Source organism: Cololabis saira, chromosome 14 (assembly GCF_033807715.1).
Source record: "Cololabis saira isolate AMF1-May2022 chromosome 14, fColSai1.1, whole genome shotgun sequence".
NCBI lineage: Eukaryota > Metazoa > Chordata > Actinopteri > Beloniformes > Belonidae > Cololabis > Cololabis saira.
Genome location: NC_084600.1, coordinates 16,819,550 through 16,847,352, shown reverse-complemented (window position 1 = coordinate 16,847,352; position 27,803 = coordinate 16,819,550). Strand labels below are relative to the sequence as shown.

The 27,803-nt window shown below is 40.6% G+C and overlaps 1 protein-coding gene across 1 annotated transcript; it reads left to right on the top strand.

Annotated features, from left to right (window-relative positions):
- The first annotated feature begins 1,884 nt into the window (after nt 1–1,884).
- Nucleotides 1,885–20,398, top strand: zc3h12b (zinc finger CCCH-type containing 12B). Its single transcript, XM_061739966.1, has 6 exons — nt 1,885–1,945; nt 6,889–7,678; nt 9,392–9,531; nt 9,635–9,869; nt 11,098–11,204; nt 11,301–20,398. The coding sequence occupies exons 2-6, from the start codon at nt 7,080–7,082 to the stop codon at nt 12,722–12,724; spliced, it is 2,505 nt and encodes an 834-aa protein (XP_061595950.1). The 5' UTR covers nt 1,885–1,945; nt 6,889–7,079; the 3' UTR covers nt 12,725–20,398.
- Nucleotides 20,399–27,803: the final 7,405 nt, after the last annotated feature.

Here is a 27,803-nt window from a genome sequence, read left to right as displayed (position 1 = left end):
TTGGAAAGCATCCCAAAAGGTCCTAGTTAGGCTACAAGAGAAAAAAAAGATTGATGTCTGCGTTACAAAAAGTACAAATATTCAAATCTAAATTAAACCTTTTATGTAAAAATTCATTACATGGATAGACCTCATTCATTATTTTAAAATGAACTTCTTTAGCCTTAGGTGGAAGTGGAAAGGAGAGGTAACTGGTTCTCATCTTAATTAAAAAACTAATAGTATAATGTTGATATAACATATGTTTCCTCTTCAAAAGTGAAGAGAAACACACTAAAGTAAAATTAGTTCTCAAGAATATATTATTGCATTTTTTATCTAAAAAAATACAACCATCTATAACTAAAGAAGGCATTTGTGGACTAACCACAGAATAAGTCATCATGCCTTTAAGTTGTAGAATCATTGCTTGTGGAACTGCCTTAATTACTGTGTTATATTGTCTATTTGTACAAACAAGGTTGTATTTTGCAATGAAAGCATCATATGTTAAAAAATCACATCCAGTATCCAACAAATGCATAATGGACCAGATACCTTTCTCCATCCATTCTTTGTAAAAGAAGGATTTTCTCTTGGTTAATATACACCTATTATTCCATATTGGGACTGTGTGTGGAGTAAAGTTATGTTTATAAACAAGTTTCCAATAACGGAGAACTTGTTGATGATAAGCAGACAACTTCATTGGTAATTTAGGAATATCAAAATCACATCTTAATAAGAAATCTATGCCTCCAAAATTCCTGAAGATTTTCGACGGAAAATCAAACCAAAAGCTTTCACATTGTTTAACAAAACTTTGTAACCATTTTAATTTGATGGTACCATTCATTGGATCAAAATCAATAGCATTTAGACCCCCTTCTTCAATAGATTTCACAATGTCACCTCTCCTTAAATAATGATGCTTATTTTTCCAAATGAAGTTGAAATAATCTTGATTAATTCTCTTGATTAAATTGTCAGGTATATCCAGTACTGGAGTTGAGCGGGGATGAGGGGGGATGGCATCCCCCCTGAAATAAAAACGGTCAAAATCATCCCCCCTGTAAAACTGCCATCCCCCCTTTCCATCCCTTATGTCATTTCATCAATGAATGTGGTTTTACTGCTATTTCAACATTTAGAGTCATCACCAGAAAAATAACTTATTTGACAATTTTCACCTGTTTCAAGTACATTTTCACTTGAAATAAGTAGGAAAATCTGCCAGTGGAACAAGATTTATCTTCTCATTACCAGCAAAAAAATCTTGTTCCACTGGCAGATTTTTCTACTTATTTCAAGTGAAAATCTACTTGAAACAGGTGAAAATTGTTGTTTTTTTTCCAGTGATGAGTCTTGTTTTAAGTGTAATGAGATTTGTTTGACTAAAAATGAGACATTTTAACTAGAAATAAGACAAATATTCTTGTTAAGATTTTGAGTTTTTGCAGTGATCCATTTTACTTATCCTGTGAAGGACAGAGTCATATTGATAAGTTCAGAAAAGTGTTTTTTATTGTTGTGTTTTGATGTATTTGATGTAAGCCCAGTGGATATTTAAAGCTTACAGAAGGCTGCATTTAACTGCTGCTATGTCATTCCTGCAGTATTTCTGCAGGTGTTTTGGTCAGTGCTATTATTTGTAATATATTATATTATTTGTAATCAGCACAAACTATCTGTCCCCATATGATAAAACCCACCACCCCCCCTGATTTTTTTTTTTACAACTCGAGTACTATATCCAAAGAATAGGCTGGATAGACTCTCCCTCTTGCCTGGCCCTAATAGTCCTCCGTATTTATCACAGAGTTGGAGGCAGAAATGAACTTTTCTGGGGCTCGATCCCTGCGCGGAAAAGCGTGTTTCCCTCTCGGTATCTGGCAACCCTGGGCAGCAGCAGGACTGGGAGGATGACAGCGAGGTGAGGATCAGGCTCTTCCCGGACCAGGACCAGGTACCGGACCCACACTCGGGGCCCACGGGCTTCAAACCTCTTCATTATTGCACGATATTCAACTTTATGTCAAGTTGCGGCGGCATTTCCTGCTAATTTGGTGGCGCAGACTCAGTTAACGGGAGCTAACCGAGGCTAGCACATGGTGGCCTCACACCTCCAATTCAATTAAAAAAAGAGCCAATTGGACCGGCAAACTAATAATTTGGCAGTATTAACAATTTATTGATCGATTTCCAGCCATTTTGAGCGGGTTTAACCCCCCGCAGCTAAGCTGGGGACTCTCATAGCCTCGTAGCCTGCGCTGTCTCGGGGCCTAAGGGTGTTTTTAAGCGACTATTTCCTCATTAATTACAGTTTCGGGGTTGATTTCAGTGTGACAGGTAGAAATGAAGGCATATGGGGCTGTGTGGTCGGGCTGCCAGGGAGATGAAGCTTCCCCCGCTGCATCCCTGCGGACTCGTGATGCTGCAGCTGAGGATGTGCAAGGCTGATTTATGGTTCCGCGTTAAATCGACGCAGAGCCTACGGCGTAGGGTTGCGCGCCTCGCGTACCTTACGCCGTAACCCTACGGCATAGGCTCTGCGTCGCTTTAACGCGGAACCATAATTCAGGCTTCATCAGGCTGCGCGTTTCTGCAGCGACGTGTCAACTTGTTGGATGGATCCAGCGCGATCCAGGCGATCAAAGTTCACCAAACCTCTCTCAAATCCACGCCAGGCTCTTAATTTAGTGTGAAACTGCGAGCTGGTGTCGTGGCGTGGATGTCATGAAGGAAAAACTGACCGAAAACAGAGGTTTGTGTGTAAATAACAGCGAGAGAGTTCAGCTGCATCCTGGTTTTTATTTATTTATTTATTTATTTTTTATTTTTTTACTTCGCTTGGTCTTTTATCGTATTTTGTTTTTGTTTGGTTTGTTTATTTCGGTCATTTTCAAAATAAGAATTCAAATGCAAAAGAAATGAAAGAAAAGAAAACAACAAATAAACATGAAGTTAATGCCAATATTGCAATAGACCAAAATATAGGCAAGGCAAGTTTATTTATATAGCACAATTTAACACAAGGTAATTCAAAGTGCTTTATATCAACATTAAAAGCGGCAAGACACAATTAAACAGTAAATAACAAATAAAATGATAAGAAAAAGAGGTAAAATAATAAAAAGCACAAGTTGTTAAAAAGTAAGGGCAGTAGAGTACAGCAGGTAAGTATTTAATTTAACAGTACGCTTCAGTAAACAATGTTTTTAGTCCGGATTTGCAATGTGCAATAACCACTTGTGCAATATTACACTACACTTTTTATATCCATATAATTCTTTTTATGGCACTGCACTTTTTATTTGTATTTATTTTTGTTTTTACCTTTTTACTTCTATTTTTATCTTTATTTTGCATTTTTATATTTATATGGGTGTTTGGGTTTTGGATTGTTTGATTTGTAAATGACTGTGCTGTGTGTGTGAGATGGAGATGCCAATTTCCCAGAGGGAACCTCCCAAAGGGATTAATAAAGTCGTCTGAATCTGAATCTGATTCAAAGGAGCTGACAGTTGGAGCAGACCTCAGGTCTACAGGAAGTTTGTTCCACCGGTGAGGAGCAGAATAACTGAACGCTGCCTCACCTTGCTTGGTTCTGGTTCTGGAACCACAACAAACCAGATCCAGATGAACCTCAGGGGTCTGGGAGCTTCATAGGAACTAACAGGTCAAGCATGTAGTTTGGTCCAAGACCATTCAGGTCTTTGTAGACCAGCAGTAAGATTTTAAACTCTATCCTTTGACTCACTGGAAGCCAGTGTAGTGATTTCATGACCGGTGTAATGTGGTCCAGTTTCCTGGTGTTTGTAAAGACTCTGGCGGCAGCGTTCTGGATCAGCTGCAGCTGCCTGATTGATTTCTTGTTAAGGCCTGTAAAGATGCCATTGCAATAATCCGACCAACTGAAGATGAATGCATGAATATGTTTTTCCATGTCTTGTTTAGACAGAAACCCCTTAATTTTAGCAATGTTTTTCAGGTGGTACACTAAATATATAAACAAAATAAGACCGAAAAGGTGTAGGCTGAAGCTCTTTTTACGCCTACCCTTTTATCATCAATTTCTATCAGCTCCTACATCAATACAGAGCAGTAAATCAATTAAATGAAAAACATTTCATAAACTTTTTGTATATTGAAAACATACAATATACTGCATAGACCTATTATCTTTTAAAGTTTAAAGTTTTAGTTAAAATTAGTTTAGTTTAAAACTTGATTTATAAATGTAAACACCAAAACTAAAACTTTTAAGTAGAAAAGATTCTATTTCTATTCATAGGGCAACTCAGTACATGTCCATTAATGAAAAATACTTTCAAATGTATTTGAAATGCAGCTTAAATACTTAAAAAAAAAAAAAAAAAAGGTAGTGTTGGAAAGTTTTGTCTTTGTCAGATGATTTGCAAACAGATCCTCCCAAAAAATGCTGTGAAATGACTAGGTCACTGTTCAGTGTTTATTTTATAGCAGATGAAATGTCAGTGGTCCACGGGTCAGATGATGGGAGCACAGTGCCATCATCTGATCACAGCTCAAATGGTACTAAGATCATAATTTCTGCTTGGCTCTGGCCTGAGTGACAGTTTCTAGTGACTTTTTTCTTCTTCCTAATTGTCAAACCATATTAATGGCTTCTCAGGAAGTCCTAGTGGTCGACACGAGACGAGGAATTTCTTTAGCTTTTCCTCTTATAGGAGTCACCACAGTAAATTATCGTGTTCCAAAATACTGATTTGGTATAAGTTTTATGTTTATGGCTTTACAGCATAAACCTCAGCATTTATCTGAGCATCAGGACGGTATTGTGAGTGTCTTGGTCGGTGTGGGCGATGTGGCGTAGATGGATAACCTCAGACTAAGTATTGATGCAGTGACCCTTTGGTTGGAGGGCGGTGACTGTGGGTAGAGTCTGCGGTAGTTTGGTGTTTCTTCATTGTGTTTGGAAACTAATGATGTTTTGCAAGACTGATGGTTTATTAAAATGTTGTTTGAGCATGCTGAAAGTATGTCAGAGTGCTTAAAACTGGTTTTGCTAGCTGATTTCTCCTCTTTTAAGTAGATGGGGGACAAACAGTCAGGCGGATAAAATACTGGCTTTCCGGTGTGTGAAGTAAGCAAGCTTGTTTGTCAAGTTGTTTTGAATTTTCAGTGTTTTCTTCTTTCTTCGCTCTCCCTTCACCTTCTGCCAGCGACCTCTCTTCCTGCTGAGAGAGAGTGTTGCTTTCCCATGACTCGGTCAAAGTTTTTGCTCAGAGGGAGAAGTTGCATTACTATCTTTAACATTTTAATCTATTACAACGGAAATAGACTTGAACAGTTTTAAACACCACAGGACTGATTACATATTCAGGCGTTTAGCTCCTGGCTGTGTGTGTGATTATACATTTATATTTGTTAATAACAAGACTCTTTCTTAACCAATCTAAATTTTAAGTCTTGACTTCAAGAGATATTTAATTGTCCAAACTCTAAACGACTCCTGTGTAGTTTATCTGGCCAGAGCTGGACGCTGTGCAGGGTCAGCAGTGTGAAAGATGGCTTCATGGGCCTGCTTCACTTGTTGCTATGAAACAGATCCACACGAGCCTGTGCATGTGCAGGGACGGCCTTGCTGGGATGGAGCCTGTGAATCTGGAGGTGGAAAGGAAAGGACTGAAAGAGATCTGCTCTGGTCGTTAAATGACTTTGATGGCGGATGGTCTGTGGGAGTTGTTGTCACTAAACATTGAAGTTCCACAACTTCCCCCTCTCTGCGGCTGCTTGTTTAGATATTCAAATGTTATCTTGTTCCTCATCGTGGTTGCGGAGGCACAGACCCGTGGTGACTGTGCACCAATGACGCTGTAAGTCTACACGTTAAAAAAAAAAGAAAAAAAAAAAAGTGGTGCATTTCCTTTGCAAGATGCCATTACTGCATTCAAGACTGGCACTGAGAGAGATAATGGTGTAAATGACTAATCTTTTTATTCCTTCTTTTTCATTTATACTGCAAAAATATTGTGTCTGAGGTGTTTTGATGTAAAGTTGTAGTGTGAGTGCGAGCGTTCTGCATTTACTGCCTGCATGAAGAGAGATGATGAGCTGTGTTTGTGTTAGTCGTGACTGGTAAAAGGAGTTAGCTGATGACAAGGCTGTGTTGCTAAGCAACGTGCATCATGGGCTGTGCCTCTTGAAGCTTGACGCTTGCTGTATTTGCCTCAATCCAAGACTAGAGGAAAGTGTATCCTAGTGTTTCTCCTCATTTTGGAACTTTGTATAATCATTTTTGATTATCAAACCATGTGTGGAATGAAAATAAATAGCAAGCTTTGCACAGTTGATGCTGCATTCTCCTCCGAAGCCTTAAAACAGTCGTGCTTCCTAGGGAAGTCTGTTCAGTCCCGGTTGCCTTTCAGAGGGCTGGAGGCTCAGGGAATCACTGTTCAGCCCACACCATCTCACGTTAACTCGGGTACTCTCTCACATTATGTGCGTCTGGCTCGGTTGTTGCTCGTGAGAGCAGCGAGGGTTCTGAGCTCACAGTGACCTGGGTTTTACTGCAGTGCATTAGCACATTTTGTACCAGACTGTGATTTTCACTTGAGAGCGAGTCAGCTGAAGAGATGGCAAAATTGTTCTGCTCTTGTGTGTGTGTGTGTGTGTATTTGATTTCTGTGGGGGGAAAAAAGTGGGATTGTGGATGTGTTTATAATTATACGCTGTGCAGAAACGGTATTACAAACGCAGCACTGGCATAAAGGGTTTGCTGTAGTTTTTAAAAAGCATTTTAACTGGGATTAATCATTCAAGTAGGCTGTTTTCCACATGGTTTCCACAAATCCAAATTTGTTGTAAAGTTGAGTAAAATCTTTATTTATTCACTTACTGACCTTTTTTTCCCTTTTCTTTTTACAGGAATACATCATTTTGCCTGATCTATAGTTGACACACACAGTTCTCTGGTCCTGCATAAATAACGTGTAGCACTAAAGTAGGACACCGAGTATGAGTCCCTGTCTGCGCTGGAGGTGAAGAACGATGGGGTGGAAATCTGAGGCGTCGAGACCAACGTGGTGACAGCATGGTTCAAGGTGGAGAAGCTCAAAATGGAAAAACGCCCGTGCAGGGAGGAGAACATTGACTCAAGTGAGGCCCAGCACGCCACCGACGAGTCTGAGGATGGAAGCAGCTCGGAGAGCGAATCGGAGGAGCAGAAATCCCAGAAGGTTCGGCCCAACAGCGGCAGCTGCAAGCGAAGGGATCCCTTGGCCATCACCAAACCTCACCGCCAGCTCTGTCGCTCTCCGTGTCTCGACCGGCCCAGTTTTTCTCAAAGCAGCACTGTGCAAGACTTTCGCGAGGACGACGCCGGCACAGCACCGGGGATCAAACCCGTGAGCGAGCGAGACTACCAGACCAAGATGGAGTTTGCCTTGAAGCTGGGCTACTCGGGGGAGCAGGTGGAGACGGTGCTCAACAAGCTGGGATCTGCGGCGCTGATCAACGACGTACTTGCCGAGTTGGTACGACTCGGGAACAAAGTAGAGCATGAGAGTCAACCTTGCAGCAGCATAGCCACGTCACTATCGCGGTCCCCGTGTGTTAAAGAGGCTGTTAGTCCGGAGGTCTCGGTGGAAGATGACTCTGTGGATACTTTTGATAACCTCAGGCCCATCGTCATCGATGGCTCAAACGTGGCAATGAGGTAGGAGAAGCTACATATGTATCTATGAAACTGATGTACTTACTTTCTGATATACAGTGGGGCAAAAAAGTATTTGATCAGACACTAGTTGTGTTAGTTCAAGAGATTATCAGTGTCTTGTTTGTCTTCCATTTTCTAATAATTGCTCCCACAGTTGATTTCTTCACACCAAGCTGCTTACCTATTGCAGATTCAGTCTTCCCAGCCTGGTGCAGCTCTACAATTTAGTTTCTCACGTCCTTTGACAGCTCTTTGGTCTTGGCTGTAGTGGAGTTTGGAGTGTGACTGTTTCAGTTTGTGGACAGGTGTCTTTTGTAGTGATAACGAGTTAAAACAGGTCCCATTAATTAGGGCTGGGTATCGATTCTAATGTCAAGAATCGATTCGATTCCGATTCTTAATATTCAGAATCGATTATCATGATTCGATCCGATTCTATATTAATTTGGCTTAGTGTTATTTAAAATGTTTTTTGAGCAGTTGCCTGAATTATATGGCCGTAAAATAACTAGTGAAATAATAATTTCCCAATAATTATTGTGAAATAACTAAGAAATAAATAACTCAAACAGGCCTTTCAATATCCATTTAAAGTGCAAAAAAGAAAGAAATTGCAACAGTTCATGCAGTAAACAAATCATTTTAGCTTATCTAATTTATTCTGTCACCACGCACACATATTGCCATGAAGCACCTGGCATTTTTCAGAAGTGTCATGACAAACTGTGTGTCCGACTACTGGGATTAAAGTTCACCTGGCGAAAATGATGAAAAAAAATCGATCTTTAGACATAAGAATCGATTTTTAGGAATTAATATGAGAATCGATTTAGAATCGGAAAATCGATTTTTTTTTTTCAACACAGGCCTACCATTAATACAGGTAACGAGTGGAGGACAGAGGACCCTCTTAGGCCATGTTCACACAGAGCCGAGTATTTTACAAAAACAAATATTTCCCCCTTTTACGTTTTTAAAAAATACCATCATTTACATTAGATTGTTTTCAAAATGTCTTAATTTACACGAACCTACATAAATACGCTGTTAAGGGTGCTAAGAGCCAAACCTACAGGGGGCAGTGTAACGAGAAGCATAAAGTCATGCTAGCCAATCGGAATTCTGGAAAAAAAAACCCATCAACAAATGACACGAGTAACTACAGTGGCCAAACAAATTGTAAACACAGGTCGCACACATGACGCTGGTGAAATTTCAGTCGCATAATGTGACGTTCTGAAGCCTAAATGTCCGTTTCCCTCTGTTTACAAGCAAACGTGAAGACGGAGTTTTTGCAAATCTCCACTTTGGCCGGAGTTTTCAGAAATGGTGACTTTGAGCTTCGTTTTCGTGTAAACGAACGGCCAAAACGCAGGAAAACACCACCGTTTTTTCTACCTGTAAATGGGGCTATAAAGAAGAAGTTACAGGTCTGTGAAAGCCAGAAATCTTGCTTGTTTGTAGGTGACCAAATACTTATTTTACAGAGAAATTTACCAGTTAATTCGGTAAAAATCCTACAATGTGATTTCCCCCCCATTCTGTCTCTCATAGTTGAAGTGAATTTATGATGAAAGTTACAGGCCTCCCTTATCTTTTTAAGTGGGAGCATTTGGCCAATTGGTGTCTGACTAAATACTTTTTTGCCCCACTGTATGTTAATTCCTTCAAGTTTATGAAGACCATGTACTGTATTGTTTTGTTTTTTTTCAGCCATGGAAACAAAGAGGTGTTTTCCTGCCGTGGGATCCAGCTTGCTGTTGAGTGGTTTCTGGAGAAGGGGCACAAAGACATCACCGTGTTTGTCCCGGCCTGGAGAAAGGAGCAGTCACGACCCGACGCCCTCATCACAGGTAGGCCGTTGCTGGGCTTTCACTCTGCCTTGGAGCGCTCTGATGAAAGAAAAACATGGTACGACACGACTGCTGGAGTGTCAATGACCAATTTCTCCCTCAGACCAAGAAATCCTGCGCAGGCTGGAGAAAGAGAAGATCTTGGTTTTCACCCCGTCTCGAAGAGTTCAAGGCAGGAGGGTGGTGTGCTATGATGATCGCTTCATAGTGAAGCTGGCTTATGATTCTGATGGAATTATTGTGTCGAACGACAACTACAGGGACTTGCAAAACGAGAAGCCAGAGTGGAAGAAGTTCATAGAAGAGCGTCTGCTGATGTATTCATTTGTCAATGACAAGTAAGAAACCACGATGCATTTTATGGAGCCTCATTGCAGTAAATACTCTCCTGCTTTAAGATTATGGCCAGACAGTTCAGAGTTGGGCCGTATTAAAACAGTATAGAGTACAGTAATCCCTCGCTATAACGCGGTTCACCTTTCACCTCTCGCTGCTTCATGGATTTGCGTTGTGTTCTGCATTCTGATTGGCTAAAACAGTCTCCCCACTTCTTCACTTCCTGTGTGTCAATAACGTTACGGTTTAATATGTACTGTACATGTACGTTAAACAGCTTGCCAAATTTAACTTAGCACATTTTCTCCAAAACCCATAATGTCAACAAAACGTTCTGCACCGATTTGTAATTGTAAAAATTGTAAAAAAAAAAAAATAAAGGTTACTTCTTTATGGATTTCACCTATCACAGGTTCGTTCTGGAACGTAACCCCCACGAAATACGAGGGATTACTGTATTTTTATATAAACATTGGTTAGAAGTATAAATGGCAATTCAGGAATATCTACCTGTGGCATTATTACATTACGATCTTTGGTTAACAGAAAATGTAAGAAAACTGATTATTTCATTTTGCAGTAGGGTAGGGCTGGGCGATATGGACCAAAAGTCATATCTCGATATTTTCTAGCTGAATGGCGATACTCGATATATATCTCGATATTTTTTCTGTGCCATAATTGGGGTTTCCCCCAAAGCATTATAGCATAGCATCTCTGTTAGCTTCATTTTTTTCTGAGGCAAACCCTTAAAAAAACAGTCAGTTTTAATACAAAGCCTCGTGCCAAATGTCACACAGGTACCTTTATTAACAGAGGTCTGCACAATATCAAAATGTATAAAACAAATGAAATAAAATAAACTGCCTGCATATATAGAATAAAAATGCTTCTTGAATAAAATAAAACAAATATCCCTTTCCTGCATAACAATTAAATTAAAATACACTGTGCAATTAATACAATATAGACAGTAACAGGCAGACTTTTCCACTGAGGTTGACAGTTGTGCAAATAACAAAACATTTGTGCAAATCTCAAATAAAACATTCAAGTCAATTTGTCACAAAATAAGCTATATCAAAATAAAAAAAAGAAATTTAAAAAAAAAAAGAATTTTTTTTTAAAATCTCGATATATCGCCCAGCCCTACAGTAGGGGAATACCGTGCCGGGAATAATTAAGGTTATTTTTTAGTAATGAATCGGTTTGAATAACTATCTTTAATAGGTTTATGCCACCCGATGATCCGTTGGGAAGACATGGACCAAGCTTAGAAAACTTTCTCCGCAAGCGGCCTGTTGTTCCAGAGCACAAAAAGCAACCTTGCCCCTATGGTAAGTGACCCTTTTCTGAGTGAAAAACATGTTTTTTTCTTTTCTCTGAATCATCTGAAGTGACTTATTTTCTTGACTGGTTTCTCTTCAAACTAGGGAAAAAGTGTACATATGGACATAAATGCAAATATTATCACCCGGAGCGTGTCAACCAGCCGCAGCGGTCCGTGGCTGACGAACTGCGAGCCTTTGCCAAACTGTCTGCCGTGAAAACGATGAGCGAGGGAGCTTTAGCTAAATGCGGCACCGGTCCGGCAGCCGCCAAGGGGGACGGCAGCTCCGAGGCCAAACGCGTGGCGCCCAAACGTCAGTCTGATCCCAGCATCCGCTCAGTGGCCTGTGAACCCCTGGAGGCGCTCTCTGTGGCGAGGAAGTCTGAGACGAATTCCGTGCCTTCCCTCGTGTCTGCGCTCAGCGTTCCCACCATGCAGCCTGTCAAGAGCCACGCCGCCGGCGCCTTGAACACACGATCAGCCAGCAGCCCAGTTCCTGGTTCCTTGCAGTTTGCTCACAGCTCTCTGGAGCACATGTCTAGCGTTCAGTATCCTCCGATATTAGTTACCAACAGTCACGGCGCCTCTGTGACGTACAATGAACCCTTCCCAAAGTATGACTCCGTAAGTGATCATGGGTATTATTCACTCCACAGTGATTTTTCAACTATGAGCATGAGCAGCATGCACAACGTGGACAGTTTCTGTAGCATGGAGCACGAGCATGTGTATCAGAGAAATCCCAGCCACTGCCCCGAATCCTGCCTCAGCCACTCCAACAGCGACTCGTTTTCCTCTTACGGGGACCTGTACCCGAGCTCGGTGGACAGCAGCCTGGAGGAGAGCATCAAAGGTCAGCAGCAGACCCCCGCACAGGTCAGGATGCAGAGCTTCTCCCACGGCTTTCGCCACGAAGCGCTCACCAGAGTACAGAGTTACGGACCGGACGAGCCCAAGCAAGGCTCCCGGAAGCAGCCCGGGCCTCATCTGGCACCACATCTACAGCACGCCGCAGTGGGGGCTCGGTCCAGCTGTCCGGGAGACTACCCGCTCACTCAGAACGTCCTCCCACCTCTGTCCTCGCAGCCCACCCGGTCTCTCGGCATGACTCGGATGGACAGCATCTCGGACTCGCGGCTGTACGACAGCAACCCGATGAGACAGAGGCGACCTCCACTGTGCCGGGAGCAGCACGCCAGCTGGGATCCTCTGCCTTGTGGTAATGAGTCCTATGGATATCATTCATATCCACTTAGTAACAGCCTGATGCCGTGTTGCGAGCGGGTGATGGTTCGCAGCATGCCAGACAAAATGGAGCAAATCTGGAACTCGCCATGGGAGACCCAATGTGCAGCGGAGCACCAGGAGCAGTACGTCATCCCAGATCACCAGTATCAAACGTACAGGAACCTTTGTAACATCTTTCCTGCTTATATAGTCCACTCAGTAATGGAGAAGAACCCTCACTTGACGGATCCGCAACAACTGGCGGCCGTCATCGTTACAAAACTGAGGTCGAGCCACTGAGCAGCTACGAAGTTATTTTGATGAAGGGAAATGAAGATGTTGATTTGCAAAGAAAGGCACTTGTTAAATGTTGCAGCAAGCGCAACATCCGCCCCTCAGGAGCTAATCATTTTGTCTCGTGTTTCTGACGGGAATTGTGGTCGTCGCAATTATAGATGAAGAGTGACGGTTGAGCAAATCTACATTGAGGAAGTTTTTATATGAAGTATGGTTCGGCTGTTTTTATGCAAAAGAACACCTTTTTGGGGAAGTGGTTCGTAACACATTCACGCCAGCTGAGCAGGGTTGCAGCTTTTACTCAACGTTGGCCCATTAATGTCTGGCAGATCCGTGAAACATCCTCCAGCCGGATTAATAGTTTGATTAAGACCCATCTACAAGTTTAAGATGAACCGTTATCAACAGTGTTTAGTATTTGACACATTATTATAAAATGCACGCAAATATTTAGAAGAATATCTAAATTAACTCTGATTTAAACTTTACTAAATGTTCATTTCTATGTTTTTCTTAGCTCCAGCTAGGTAGAAAAACATTGTCGTAGTGATTGAGACTAAAGGCCCACTAGTAAATCCTTCACGTCACACAGCAAGCGGAGCAGTAGCACCAGATACCGCGGCGGCAGTGTTGAGCAGTAAAGCTGACGTGCAACCAGTGAAAATAAAAACCAGAGAAGAAGAGGAGGAATTCGCCGTCCACCGCAATGTATTTAATGGTCCAACAGACCGTTGCTGTCTACTGCGCTGCCTCTTTTTATGTCTTTCTAATCATGATCTCCACCGTCGCCGTGTTTACTGAAACTGCTTCTTCTTCAGCTGTTTTTTTTGGCGGTTGCAGTCCACCACCAACCGGTGTCGGATTCTGACGTCAAAATGCAGAAGTGAACTCTGAACTCGACACTGCCCAGGTGCGGATAAATCAATTTAACCAATGTGATGTGAACTCCCTAAAGTTGAATTTACCAGGTTACTTAATGCTTTACCAAAACAATGTATTAATCAGACTAAAGATATAATGGCATATCATCTATTAATGGAATATCATTTACTGACATAAAAATCAATAACTACAGCATAAGAAGTTGTCTAAACGAAACGGTGAATAAAAATAACATAATTTGTAAATGTGAAAAAGTCAATTGAAAGGTTAAGAACTTTATATTTAAAACTCCTGACACAACCTAAAGCTAAAGAAACGCACTCTCCGAAGAGCTACAAACAAATCATTTTAATATTGATGACAATAAATGCACATTTTGTGAAAAGGATATAGAAACAATAGACCATATCTTCCGTGAATGAAACAAAACCAAAATATTTTTGGAATAGTCTAGAAAGATGGATCGAACCGAAAATTACACTCTATTTGTAGAGATATATTTGGAGTATTATTGAAGAACAAAAACATTGAACTCTGTTGTAATCTGATTTTTTTTTTTCTAGCAAAATATTCTACAGTAGTCATAAACAGAGAGTACTAAGATCATCCCCAGTTTTTAACATTTCTTTATCTGAATTCCAATTATATTTGAGATCTCTGAAATATATAAAAACGTATGAAGACCTGAATGACATGTTAATGAAATTACCCGCGAATACATGCAATGTAAAAGATGCATCAAGTACGAGGGCGGTGACGCACAACAACGCTCGAAACGGACGTGCCTATTAGCATACAGAAGGAGGCATAAATGGGCCTTAAGCTGCCTCTACCTGTAACACAAACAAAGACAAACACACTAATTATTTTATTAATTAATACCAGGCTTGCGGACTAAATGCTTAGTACAGTTTATCTCATGACCAAGGAGAAGAGAAGCAGCTAACTCTAGATGGCTGTTCAGAATTACCTCCAATGAAGTTACTCAGAGAAACGCCTCAGTGAGGAGCGAATCCCTTATTATTATTATTATTATTATTATTATTATTAATAAAATCAGCAAGAGTTTGACAAAAAAAACTAGTAAGAAGTATTAATCCTGGCACTTGAATTTGGTGAGGGAGACGTGATCATGAATATAGCAGCAGTGTTCCTGCAAAACTAAGCCTTAAAAGCAGAATAGACGTGTTATTGACGTGTTACAGATGCTAATTATTGTATTGTGATATCGTAACTCTGAACCAGGCAAGTCAGTGTAAACATAGTAAATCAAACAAACTACATGGCAACAGGCAAAAAGCCGTTGCTGAGCAAAATCTCCCACATTTGCCTTATTGAATCTGACAGACCAGCTCAACACGTGTTGTATCGTGTAGTTTTTATGAGGTACATGTTCAAGCCCTGTGAATGTGTTATGAATCATCTGAAGTGGGTTTCTTATAGTGGAAATCTAACCTTGCATAGTTCTGCCTCTGCTGTAAATAATCCTCGTGATTTTCTTTCTTTTTTCTTTTGTGAAGTGAAAGGGAGGTAGGTATATACCTCACAAGCATGAACTATGACATTCTATGGCCTTATATCTGAATGACCTCACGCTTAGTCATCGTCTCGTCGGTTTCGGTGGAAGTCTTTATCATTGAAGCCTCCTACTTTCAAATGTAAAGCACTACCGCAGTATCTATATCTAAAAAGATATATTTTCTCAGCCTCACTTAACAAAGCTACTATTTTGGTAGAATTTGAGAGTGCACGCCACAAGCCGAAATAAGCGATTTGACTTGTATACACGTGCACATATTTATGTACATATTATCACACAAAAGCCATTATTTCAAAGTTATTTATAAGCTGCTAAATAATGCCAAAAAAGAAAATTTCTATAGTGTCAGTATAACACATATTTACATTTTGATTCATAGGATTTAATGAAGTATAGTGCAAAGTAACATCTGTATTTGGATAATTTCCTATGTATGTACAATTACTTTTCTGATTTTTAATAGATGCTACAGACAGTATTTAACTATTTATATATTGTCAGAACTGTTGTGCTGATTGTTTTCAGTGTGAAAGTAATCAATCTATCTCTATTTGAAACTGTAGCCCTAATAGACTTCCTCATGTTGTCAGTGGAGCAGTTTTCAAGGGCAAAGTAATTTAATTGATATCTACTTTTACATGCACTTAAGTGGTCTAGTTTTCTACATCTGTAAATGAAATTATTTTCTGATTACATAGTAATATCTGTAACAGCACCGTTAAGTCTTGTTATGTCTCGATGGTGAATCTTTAGTGGGCAGCACTATTGATTTCTCTTTTACATGCACAAATGGCTCCGTTTTTATTTCCAGCTGCAGATTAAACATTAATCAATTTGTGTAAATGATTAATTTAAATCAGAACATACATGTATTGCAAAGGGAATTCATACTATTCAGCAAGTAGGATAGAAATCTGCTCTTTGAAAACTATGCGAATGTATTTACCATGGCAGTATTTAAAGCCACTCTATGTAGAAATACCATTTCTGGCCAAGTGGGGGCAACATATTACATGAATGATCATGCATCAGCCTCTGGTGTAAAACACAATAACGTTCACGTGTAGTGGGTCAAACAGGCGTCCCAAAACATCCCAGGCTGTTTTGTTGGACATCAACACAGCAGATCTGTTTGTGGTCTGAATTGCTGCTTCATAGAGGGGCTTTAAGGATATCAAATGAAGTCCAATTTCATGCTTCAGTCAGTGTCTGACACTTAATTGCATGTAAATGTAGTTAAACCGAGAAATAATTTCCACAGGTTGTGGTGAGTCTGAGGAGGCACGTGTTGTTGAAATGGACTGAAACAGTGTTCGCCATCACAGTTCAGTGTTTGCACAAAGGTTTCTGCAGCAAATTTGAATTTTTAACCTAATGTCACGTTTATCAGATGTCAAAATCTGGCTGTAACAGTTTCACCTGGTTGTTTGTTAAATATTGTGAAATCTTGTAGAGTAATAAGTATCAAAACTATAAGAAAATAAGTTTAAGTAAGTGCTAGAAAGTGATGATGGAAATTTCCTGTATGGCTTTTTGTGGGAGTCTGGACTGCTGACCTCCACACACACACACACACACACACACACACACACACACACACACACACACACATACATACATAATTCAGTACAGTCTTGAAGGGACGTGGAAGTATTTGGCTGTGCCTTGCAGCACATTGCTCTCAGGATGCTTTCAGTTTTCTGATTTTGAATCTCTTTCTGCCAGAAAGCAGTGGTTACTGGCGAGACTCAGATCTGATAGTGATTTATTTTGTGAAGATCCTACATGTAACATGTAGTATCTTTAAAGTTGGATATGTATAGTTGAAATATGAAGATTGCGTTGCAAAACTTTGTACTATTTGTCTACATCCTCTTTACGCACCTTTTTAAACCGCGAGCTGCCAGGGTGGATTTATGTGATGCAACTTCATTTAGGTGAAGTTTTTCATCCAACAGAATGTTTACATAGCCAAAGTCAGTTATAATGCCTTTTAAATGCTATTTTATTTGGCCACAATTCTTCTTTATTCATGTGTGTGTATGTATTATGAATTGAAAGTTAGTTTGCCAAAGGGTACAAATGTTTGACACAAACACCCTCCCTCCATGTCATCAAATGAAATCAATGACCGTTTTCACTTAACCTGAATCCTAATAGGGCCACTGGCTACCATCAGTTGCACCAAGTACATTCATGCTCCCAAAACGGTTCACTCTACCTCCATTTACTTTATTGAGTCCCTGCTTTTTCGTTATTCCCGCCCTCGGGACGAGTTGCCGCGTGAAACATGCGGCCAACAATAACAATGAGGTTGCACCATGTAAAGCCATCCCTTACAGCAGGAACATGCTTCGAATGCTTTCAAAGGGAAATTCCACTTATTTTCTGGATCCAGGGATGTTAAAAAGCATGGCTTAGAAGTTAAACTATAGCACTGCATCAGATGAATTTCCCCCTTAATACTGTATTTAATGTTGGTTTACAAAAAAAAGGAAGAAAAAAAAAGAGTCCGTTAGCAGAAATGTTTTGGTGAGCAGCTTATTGCTTCATAAATTATTAGAAGTAAAGAAGATGATGGTGTTTTGCTCAAATGTAAAGTCCAGAAAGTCTCCATTTGTGGTAAATGAAGACTGTTGTAATGAAGTCACAAAATTGTACACAGACGTGTTCATGACAAGAACATTTGAAGGAAGAATTTTTAAAGTGAGTGGTATTACTCTTTAACAGGGCTAACTGTGTGAGCTTGTGGTATTGGTGGTGCTTTAAAATACATATTTCTTTACAATGTTTGGGTAAAACAGTGGTAATGAAGCAGACATAAAGAAAACAAAAAAAAAGTTAAAAACAAAACAAAAAAAAAACAGTTGAATGTGTTCCGCCCAAATTAGGTTTGGGCTTTGCCGACTTTGTTTTTTCATGAAAAAAGACGAGGCCACTTTCGGCCGGTTGTCTGTTCATGAGAAGGTGAAACAAACTGCCTAAATGTTTCTTCATGTGAAACAATCAGATTGCAAGGCTGCTGTCAAGGTTGCTTCTGGCATTTGGCTAAACGTTTGCGTGCCATCCCTTTTCCTCGAGGTAGCCGAATTACGTGTCTTGGACGTAGGAAAACTCGCTGCAAGAGTAATTTAAATAATCAACATAATTACTGACATGAAATCAGGTTTGAGTCTGTGATAGTGAGCGGCCGCTTAACTGAACGCTCGAATAGTCCATTGCTCAGATTCACAGTCGATAAATCAACGGCAGTAATTAAGCCTTCAACAATTGTAAAAACCTTTGACGTGTTTACATTCGGTGGCTGTGATAAACTCATTTAAAAGGTACGGTAAGCGATTCTACGGGACTGCTAACCCAAAACACCTTTGGTCACATTCAGTAGCTCCATTTTACATCAGCGGATACAACGTTTATATCAACAGAATTTAGCGTGCCGCATGTCCTAACTCTTCTGGAGTCAGGAGGGCGGAGCTAGTCTTTCGCATTTTGATGATGATGCAACATCATCCAGAAATCCCTTACCCTACCTTTTAAAGTATACTGTATATTTTTCTATCTTAAAATATCTTAAATTTAGAATCCCCAAATGACACATAAAATCACTTGTTCTCTCTGAGCAATAGACTTACCGCCAGGACAAAAATAAATTCCTCACCATCACCACGAAACACTTCCAGCGTACCAACCCAGACTCTCGCCGCCCAACCAGATGGCGTTACATACTCCCTCCTCTCCCTGTGCATGTGCCGCAAACAACTAAGCCACAAATGTCTAGAATTGACTTTTGCTTGTTGATACAAATTGTATCTATACCTTGAATGTAAAAAAAAAAAAAAGAAAAAAAATGAAATGTATAATATGAATATACTGTAGTTTTATTTAAATAAAGGGGGAAGATCAATGCCATAATGTTTGTGACACTGTGTGTCACTGGGAGTAGCCCATTGGTATGTACTAATTCTTACTGGGTACAGTAGTTAACCTGCAGGGACATATACGTGCTACCTACATGTGCACAGATTCCCTGTGTGCAGCAGTGAGCATCATGTCCTTTTGTACATAGTCACACATGTGTTTATATATAGAGATGTAACCGTGACACTTGAGTCGTTTGTTGTGACCCGTGCACCCTGATAAAAGTGCAACTATTTCTTCTGAACATGGCAATTTCTGCTTGATGCTATTTTAATGGGAAGTTCGATATCTGTGGGTATATTTTGCTTATTAAAACATGCCAAAGTTCTTCTGGGGTGGCTTCGTCAAACATAGTTTCAAGTGATTCAGTACGCTGGGTGTCCTGCAGCAAGCGATATGATGTACAAAAACGGCTTATGTGTTTAGCCTAGTAGTTAAAAACGGTTAGAGGAATACATAAATGATGCTTATTCGTAGACTGATTACTGCTTGCCGGATTTGCCACCGTAAGGTTTGTCCACATGCCCTCGGTGGCGTTCTGGCCCTGAATGAAGGATTTGGTTACGAGTTTTTACTCTGATTTGTACCCCGTCTGTTGCCCTTTTGAAGGTATACATTTTTTCTTTTAATTTATTTTTAAAATGGCATTTTATTGGAGTGTTTGGCAGTTGGTTTCATGACCAATTCTTATTGTGCACAAAGCAGACATGTTCAATTGCTTTGCATTACTATTGAATTATTCATTAACAGTTTTTTTTTTTAATCTGAGGTGAGTTTTCGTTGGATCAACATTGTCATGACGATGTTGAGACTGATGTTGTGAGTATTAAGGTCAGAGTGAGCTGTCGTTGGCTAGCATCCAAACCAAAGTGATTTCTGACGTGTAAACGATAAATACCTGCTATGTTAATTACTTCAAGTGTATCTCGTGGCTCGCGTACGGCTTTGGCGGTGTTTAACACGCCATGACAGGAGGTGCACATATTTAAACATGACTGTACATAAACAGTATACAGCGTAAAACTCAGGTTTAGTCACACAAACATTTTAAAATCACAGACTCTGTTATTTTCAGCGGTCGCCTCTCTGGAGCAAGTGTTGATGTCCTTCGGTGGACCATCGTGTCTACATTGTAAAAAGGGAAATGTAAAGCAAGTTATTTTTCTGTGTCGTCGTGATGATCTGCAGTATTGTAATTCATACTGGAAGGCGTTGCTTTTATAGACCAAAATATATATATGAAAATCGACTATTTGGGTCTGTGGGCTCAAACAAAATGTAAGTCTTATTGACAAACTGTGTTTCTCTGCATAAATAAAGCAAACATCTGTTCAAAATGTGTTTTGTTTTTTTTTCTTTTGTGAATAAAATGACATGGAAACCGTGCCGTCTGAGGTGAACAAAAGACAAGGAAATAATATAAATAAATATATATATATATATATATATATATATATATATAACCAAATAATTGTAAAGCAACCTGCAACATTCGTGTGCAAGTCTTTTGTTTAATAATTCTTTAAAGGTTTTACTCGGAGACGATTTATCGTCCTATTCGGAGTTAAGTGGAATAACAGCAGGAGACGTTTGAATTAATCTAACTCCGTTAATCACTCTCCCTGACCAGGCTGGACCTGCTGCTGTGATATTCACCTGATCTGCTTTATAACAGCAGTTAAAGACGTACGAGTTTTGTGACAAGTGCGCCCTCTGGTGGCTGGTTGGTGTAAGACGAACTCTCGGAGGACGCTGGAAATATAACAACTGAATCCTGGCTGTTCAAACATGGCTCAAAAGAAAAGACTTATTACACATGTTCATACTTCCTTTGCTAGCAGTTGACAGATCAATTGTTTAGACGATGAAACATCCTTGTGGATATTTTTTTTCCTCGCCCCAATATCAGCCATAACTTTTCATTCAAATCGATATCATGCATATTTGCTGCCATGTCAATGAGCTGGTGTGTGTTCCCAATAACATTTAAACACTTTGCTCAGATCTGAAGCGAGATGCTTCATCATCCCCCAAATCTACTCTTCTTTCTGCTTATTTATTTTTCCAGACACTTGACTTAAAAGAAAAATGCCCAGATATGATCCATTCACTCAAATTAAATCAATAGTTTGGTACGTTTGTTAAAAAATAAATGAATAAAAGAACTGGTGAACTCAAATTCATCAAAAGGTCTGGAAGATGGCTAAAGTGCTCATTATTATTATTAGTATTATAATGGATTTAACCCCATTTGAAATAAGAAGAAACCTAAGAAGCCAACTTCAAGTGTTTCCAGGATTCATTCATCAAAGAGTAGGAAGTTGCGTAACAGGTGGTTTTAATATGACTTCAATACCAATTCATTAGGACAACCTATAAATGGTCCTCCCACCTCGCTGAGGGATAATTACTCTATTGTGAGGGCGTGGTAAGCATCTGCCCTGATTTTGGAGGATTTGATGTGAGTGTGGCTTGCAGCTCATTCAGTAATTTGAAGCGGCGAGAGGTCATGCTGTCCTGGAACAGGACGGATGAGTCAGCATCCAACACAGTGACGGCCGCCTGTGAGGCAGCCGGCCTCCAGCGACCGCTTCAGTCACTGGTGTTTTCCTATTCCTCTTCATGCACAAACAAACGCTGCCAGTGGGGTTTACTTCATATGCAACGCATCACAGTCCGTTTGCATTTGAAACTTGATATAACAACACATTTAAGGTCAGCTGATACAGATACTGCACAGTAAAGCAGCTAAAACGCACCTGTCCTTGCTTAACCCACTGTGCCACCGAGCGGCCCTTCTTGGAAGATCTTGACTTTGTAGTGAAGTTGCTGCTTTTTCCACTCGTGGGAAAGTTGGCAACTTATCTTAAAGTGCGTAAGTAACCCCACTCAGAGTAACAATTTCTTCTCCAAGATCACTGCTAATATCTTTCCTCCTTGGCGTTATGTTCACAAACACTGAGTACTCCAAACCAGTAACCTTATAAAAGGCTTTTATAGAGGTGGAACTGGATGGAAGAAGTGTTTTTAGAGAAAAGAAAGGCAGATACTCTCACAGCCAAAAGCCAAAGCAGGGGCCTCATGTACAAAGAGTGCGGCGCACAAAAAACGTGCGTACGCCACTTTCTACGCTCACGGTCGGATATACAAAGAATGACTTGAACGTAGAAAGTTGCGGTCTTTCACGCACACATCAAGGCTGGTGTACGCACTTTGGGTGAGGTTTTGTCCGTTAGCGACACTCACTACTTTTTATTTCTCACGTTTGCACCTCGATAATCCCGTCGGCACAAGTTGTCTTTATTTCTGCAGCAGAGGAATCAGATCGTGATGCTTCATGTTTTAAATATAAATGTATATTGTTCACATTGTTATACTTATGAGAGAGGTGACCGTGGACATCCACAATGTGTAAGACCCAATAAACGTGTACATTGGTCTTAATCCGTCAGTATATAATACGCGTGACAATAAAGCGTAACGAGGAGCCGTTTTTCATCCAACAACTTAAGTTCTGGGGTTGGTTCTTAAAATACAAACAAGAAAAGCAGAGTGTAATGATGCACTAACGCTGCCCATAAACATTCACAAACCCGTACGATCATGATAAAACCACAACTCTTCACGGAACGCAACACAAAGCAAAGAACAGCAATACCCATAATGCAATGCAGCTTAAATTGGAAGAAATGACAACTTGTGCCGACGGGATTATCGAGGTGCCAACGTGAGAAATAAAGAGCAGTGAGTGTCGCCAATGGACAAAACCTCAGAAAAGTTCGTACGTCAGCCTTGATGTGTGCGTGAAAGACCGCAACTTTCTACGTTCAAGTCATTCTTTGTATATCCGACCGTGAGCGTAGAAAGTGGCGTACGCACGTTTTTTGTGCGCCGCACTCTTTGTACATGAGGCCCCTGCTTTGGCTTTTGGCTGTGAGAGTATCTGCCCTTCTTTTCTCTAAAAACACTTCTTCCATCCAGTTCCACCTCTATAAAAGCCTTTTATAAGGTTACTGGTTTGGAGTACTCAGTGTTTGTGAACATAACGCCAAGGAGGAAAGATATTAGCAGTGATCTTGGAGAAGAAGTTGTTACTCTGAAGCCCCTTTCACACAGCCAGTTCGAGGCGGGAACGTTGCGCCTTTAAGCCGCCTCGCTGTTCTGTGTGAAAGTCACGGAGGCGGAATGGGGGGGCCAAGTGGCCCCACCAATAAGCCGGCAGCGGAGGTAGTCACAGAGCCGAAACGGGGTCTGTGTGAATGACACAGCCGGCATGCCGGCATGCCACTAGACGCTGACGCTGTCGTCACGCCTCTGATTGCGGAACGCCGGCATGCTGTGTGAATTTACAGACGGGAGCGGCGTTATGCCGGCGTTGTATGGTTCTGTGTGAACCAACAAAGGCGGCGTATTGGCAGGACTTCTTTACACCAATATTGCGGAATCTCTGTGTGAAAGGGGCTTGAGTGGGGTTACTTACGCACTTTAAGATAAGTTGCCAACTTTCCCACAAGTGGAAAAAGCAGCAACTTCACTACAAAGTCAAGATCTTTCAAGAAGGGCCGCTCGGTGGCACAGTGGGTTAAGCAAGCGGCTCATGTACTGAGGCTAAAGTCCTCCTGCAGTGGTCACAGGTTCGAATCCTGGCCTGTGGTCCTTTGCTGCATGTCATCCCCATTCTCTTTCTCCCTTCCTGTCTGAAACTTGAATAAAGGGCCACTAGAGCCACAAAAAAATCTTTCAAGAAAAAAAACCAAACAGAAATCTAAAGTTTGACTCTACTAGTCAAAGTTTACTTTAGAACTAGAAATGAGAGAAAAAGTGAACCGCTCGTTCTGAAATGCTACCAGAAGAAAACGCAGAACGTGACGGTACAACTCACGTTTGCAAAGTTGTATCTGAACAATCCACAACGAGTCCTCTGTACAAACATATTCAACGTTTGGCCATTTTCTGCATGTTTGGCTAAAACAGATCACAGGTGTCCGCATGTAACCTGCAACCCGGCTGTGAAGAACGGCGGTGGAGGGATGATGTTTCCCGCTGCAGGTCACCGAGTTGAATACGGATTCGTCTGTTTACCAAAGTATTCAGTCAAAAGGGAGGCATTCGTGCAGCAGTGTGGGCACAATGTGACACCAAGCTCTAGCGAAAATATTACAAAATTATAGGAGAAAAAGACATTAGTCCAACTGTTTGATGACCCAGTCAAAGTCCAGACCTTAACTTGGCTGAAGTTGAGTTGTTGGGCCTTAAAAGAGCTTTTCTTGAACAAATACCTGCAAAACTCAAGGAAACTGAATCAAAAATGCAAAAAAAGAGTCCTATGTTATTGTTCCCATGAGACTGTATTTACCTAATGTTGATACCTGACACGGACCAGACAGTTTTGTGTTTGACATGTAGCACATTTGGAAGAGCGTGCGCTTTCTTCGTCACATGATATTAAAAAATGAGCAAAGAAAAGTACGACGACTCTAGCAGACTCTTCTCGGCCGGCTCCCTTGACGACCGCATCACAGTCTGGCTGCCGCTCACACGTTTCCAGAGCACTTGATGTTTTCCACTGCTACACAGTAACCGTATTCACCGCCACCATCACTCAGGGAACATTATGTGCTCATTTCCTTTTGGTTTTACAGTTTACCTAATTCAGATCTGGGAAAAAAAAAGATTTGTGTCAAAAACACTGAAAATTGCAAGTTACAAATATAAATATAGACGACAAGACGTAGATCCTGTCGATTGTTTAAGTAGAAAGACAGTGAAATCTGAGATTTTCACATAACAAAGCTGCATGCTAGCTATCATTTATGTGCAGAGCCCTTAAGGGTTTATGTGGACGGCAAATACAGGTCCTGAGTGGGTTTATCTGCAGATTACATGGTGGTCATGCCCGTGCTTATGTATATAGACTTTGAGTGGGATCTAGCTGTTTCTTTTGGTTTAACTGTGTTACCAAAACTCTAAGGGACTCACATGATTTCCCTGCTTTCTCCGTCCACGTCCATTCAGCCCACTCGCGTCCTCGTATATTTGGTTCAGACAGGCTTCCTTTTTGCTTCGGGGCGCATAATTCTGAAATTAAATTAGACTAAGCGCCAACTTTTCAACATCCAAGTTAAAGCCAAGCCAGAAGGAAGATAAGTTGCAGTTCTCTGACTGGCCACTAGGGGCTCCAAACTCCACTGACCCGCATGTCGAAAGGTAAACAGTTGCAGCATACATAAACTTATTTACAGTCTGGTTAAAAATAAATGGTTCTAGTCTTCCTAGTTAGATATCATATCCATAAAAACAAAAATTTGATAAAACATCAACTTTGTGTGCAATGAAATTCCGATCAGCAGCTTGCACAGGTAACTGTCATCACTTGTGTTACTTAGTCCTCAGCATTTTGTTGACTTCTGAAATGTGAATAACGACCTTGTGGAGCATAGTAAACATATTTTAGAGAGTATGTTTTGTTGATGACGGGCTGTGGGCTGGCCGAGAAGGATCTGAGGACAATACTTAAGAGCAGGCAGCCTGTGCTAGTACCGACTCGGCTGGGCTCAACTCTTCGACCTGTCAGTACCTCCTTTTTTATCGCAGCTATTTGGGCTGGGTTTCGAACCAAGCTGAGTTGGGCTGAAAATGCAACGTCACCAGGCTGCAGATTGCTGATTGGCCAGATAGTAACTCTTTCAAACCTGCTGTATTTAAAACCTGGCAACAGTGTCTGCGATATTTACTTTACAACTAAGCTTTGGTACGGAGAAAAAAAATAGCAAGTGAACCTACTCCGTGGTGCAGTGAGGAGGTCCACGTGATTCTGTGCCTCGTGTTTGACAACCGCATCCAGAGGGAGCTCGATGGGGCAACAGGGAACGAGAGCGAGGCCCCAGCCACATTGAGGTGGTACAAAACTGTAATGGAAAAGGACTGAGACTGAGGTGAGAGGAGTCCAGTTGGAAACATATATTTTAAATATAATTTCAAATAAGTTTGTGATTCTTATTGCAGCCCGGTACCGAACGACCCACAGCCCAGTGGTCGGGGATCTATGTAGTAGATAGGCCTGTGTTGAAAAAAAACAATTCCCCGATTCTAAATCAATTCTCATATTAATTCCTAGAAATCAATTTGTATGTCTAAAAGATCTTTTTTTTTATTATTACATTTTCGCAAGTTGAACTTTAATCCCAGTTGTCACGTCATTTAATTCACGCATTTGCGTGGTGTGAAACTATCGAACAATGAACATGCCATCGAAGAGTAGCGTTAGCGATAACAAAGCGGCAGTTTTGAAAACTCGTGAAAGCTTTAAATCTAGTATCTGGTGCCATTTTGGGTTCAGAACCGACGACAAGAAAGGTGAGCAGGACAAAAACAAAGCCATTTGCAAGGCATGCCAAATAGAAGTGAACTATTGCGGTAATACAACCGATCTCAGGGACCATATGTTGCGACATCACCAAGTTCTCCGGTCCAAGGCGTCAAAAAAACATTTTTAGTAATAACATTAACCCAAATCAATATCGGATTGAATCAAATCGTGATAATTGATTCTGAATCTTAAGAATCGGAATCGAATCGATTCTTGACATTTGAATCAATCTCCAGCCCTAGTACTAGAGGAAAAAGAGGCTTCAGAAGCACGCCTCATAAAAACCTGCTTGTGACGTCACAGGGGCGTTGTCCACTTCTTACACAGTCTACATATGGGACCCAGACCATCTGCCCTTTTTTTAGTCCTTATAACCGTAAATAACCGACTTTAACCCAGATTTGGCAAGAATATGTTCATTCGGCCTTAGTTTATTTAGTTAACCAGTGCAGTGGTTAACTAAATAACATGACAATTGCACTTTCAAACAAAAGGACGTTTAGACCTTAGACTGAAAAAAAAAAAAATGTATCCCACACTTGAGATTTCCTCCTAGAATGTGCACGTCCATCACTGTCTGGTTCGGATCGGCCACCAATCTAGACAGACACAGACTGCAACGGACAATCAGGTCTGCAGAGAGGATAATTGGGACTAACCTCCCATCTATCCAGGACCTGGACCTGTCCAGGCCCAGGAAACGGGCAGGTATCATCTCTGCAGACCCCTCACACCAGGACACAGACTGTTTGAACTCCTCCCCTCTGGACGGCGCTACAGAGCTCTGTAGCCAAAACCTCCAGACACAGAGACAGTTTCTTCCCCCAAGCTGTTGCTCTGATGAACTCTCATAACTCATAGAGTCTCAGAGTAGTCAATCACTGTGCAATAATAATAATAATAATAATAATAATAATAATAATAATAATAATAATAATAATAACAATAATAATAATAATAATACAGTATTTTCTGGACTATAAGCCGCACCTGTATATAAGCCGCATCAGCTCTATTTAAAAAAAAAAACAATAAAAAAAAGATATATAAACCGCACCTGTATATAAGCCGCATCCGCTCTATTTAGAAAAAAAGATATGCAAGCCGCAGATATTTATGTTGTTAGATTAGATATTTACTACATGTACAGAAGGATTTTGAGCTGTAAATGATGTACATGTTTGTACCTAAATAGATCCTTTCCTAACGGTGTCTTTTAACACGGCAGCAACTTTGCTGATTAAAACTGGACAGAACCTAGAGAAAATAACCAGTATTTATTTATCTATTTATCTGTTTGAAATCTGCTTCTACTTCTATCTGCTAAAGAAGAAGTAGCGTATTCTTCTTTGCATTTATTTTGTCTTAGTTTT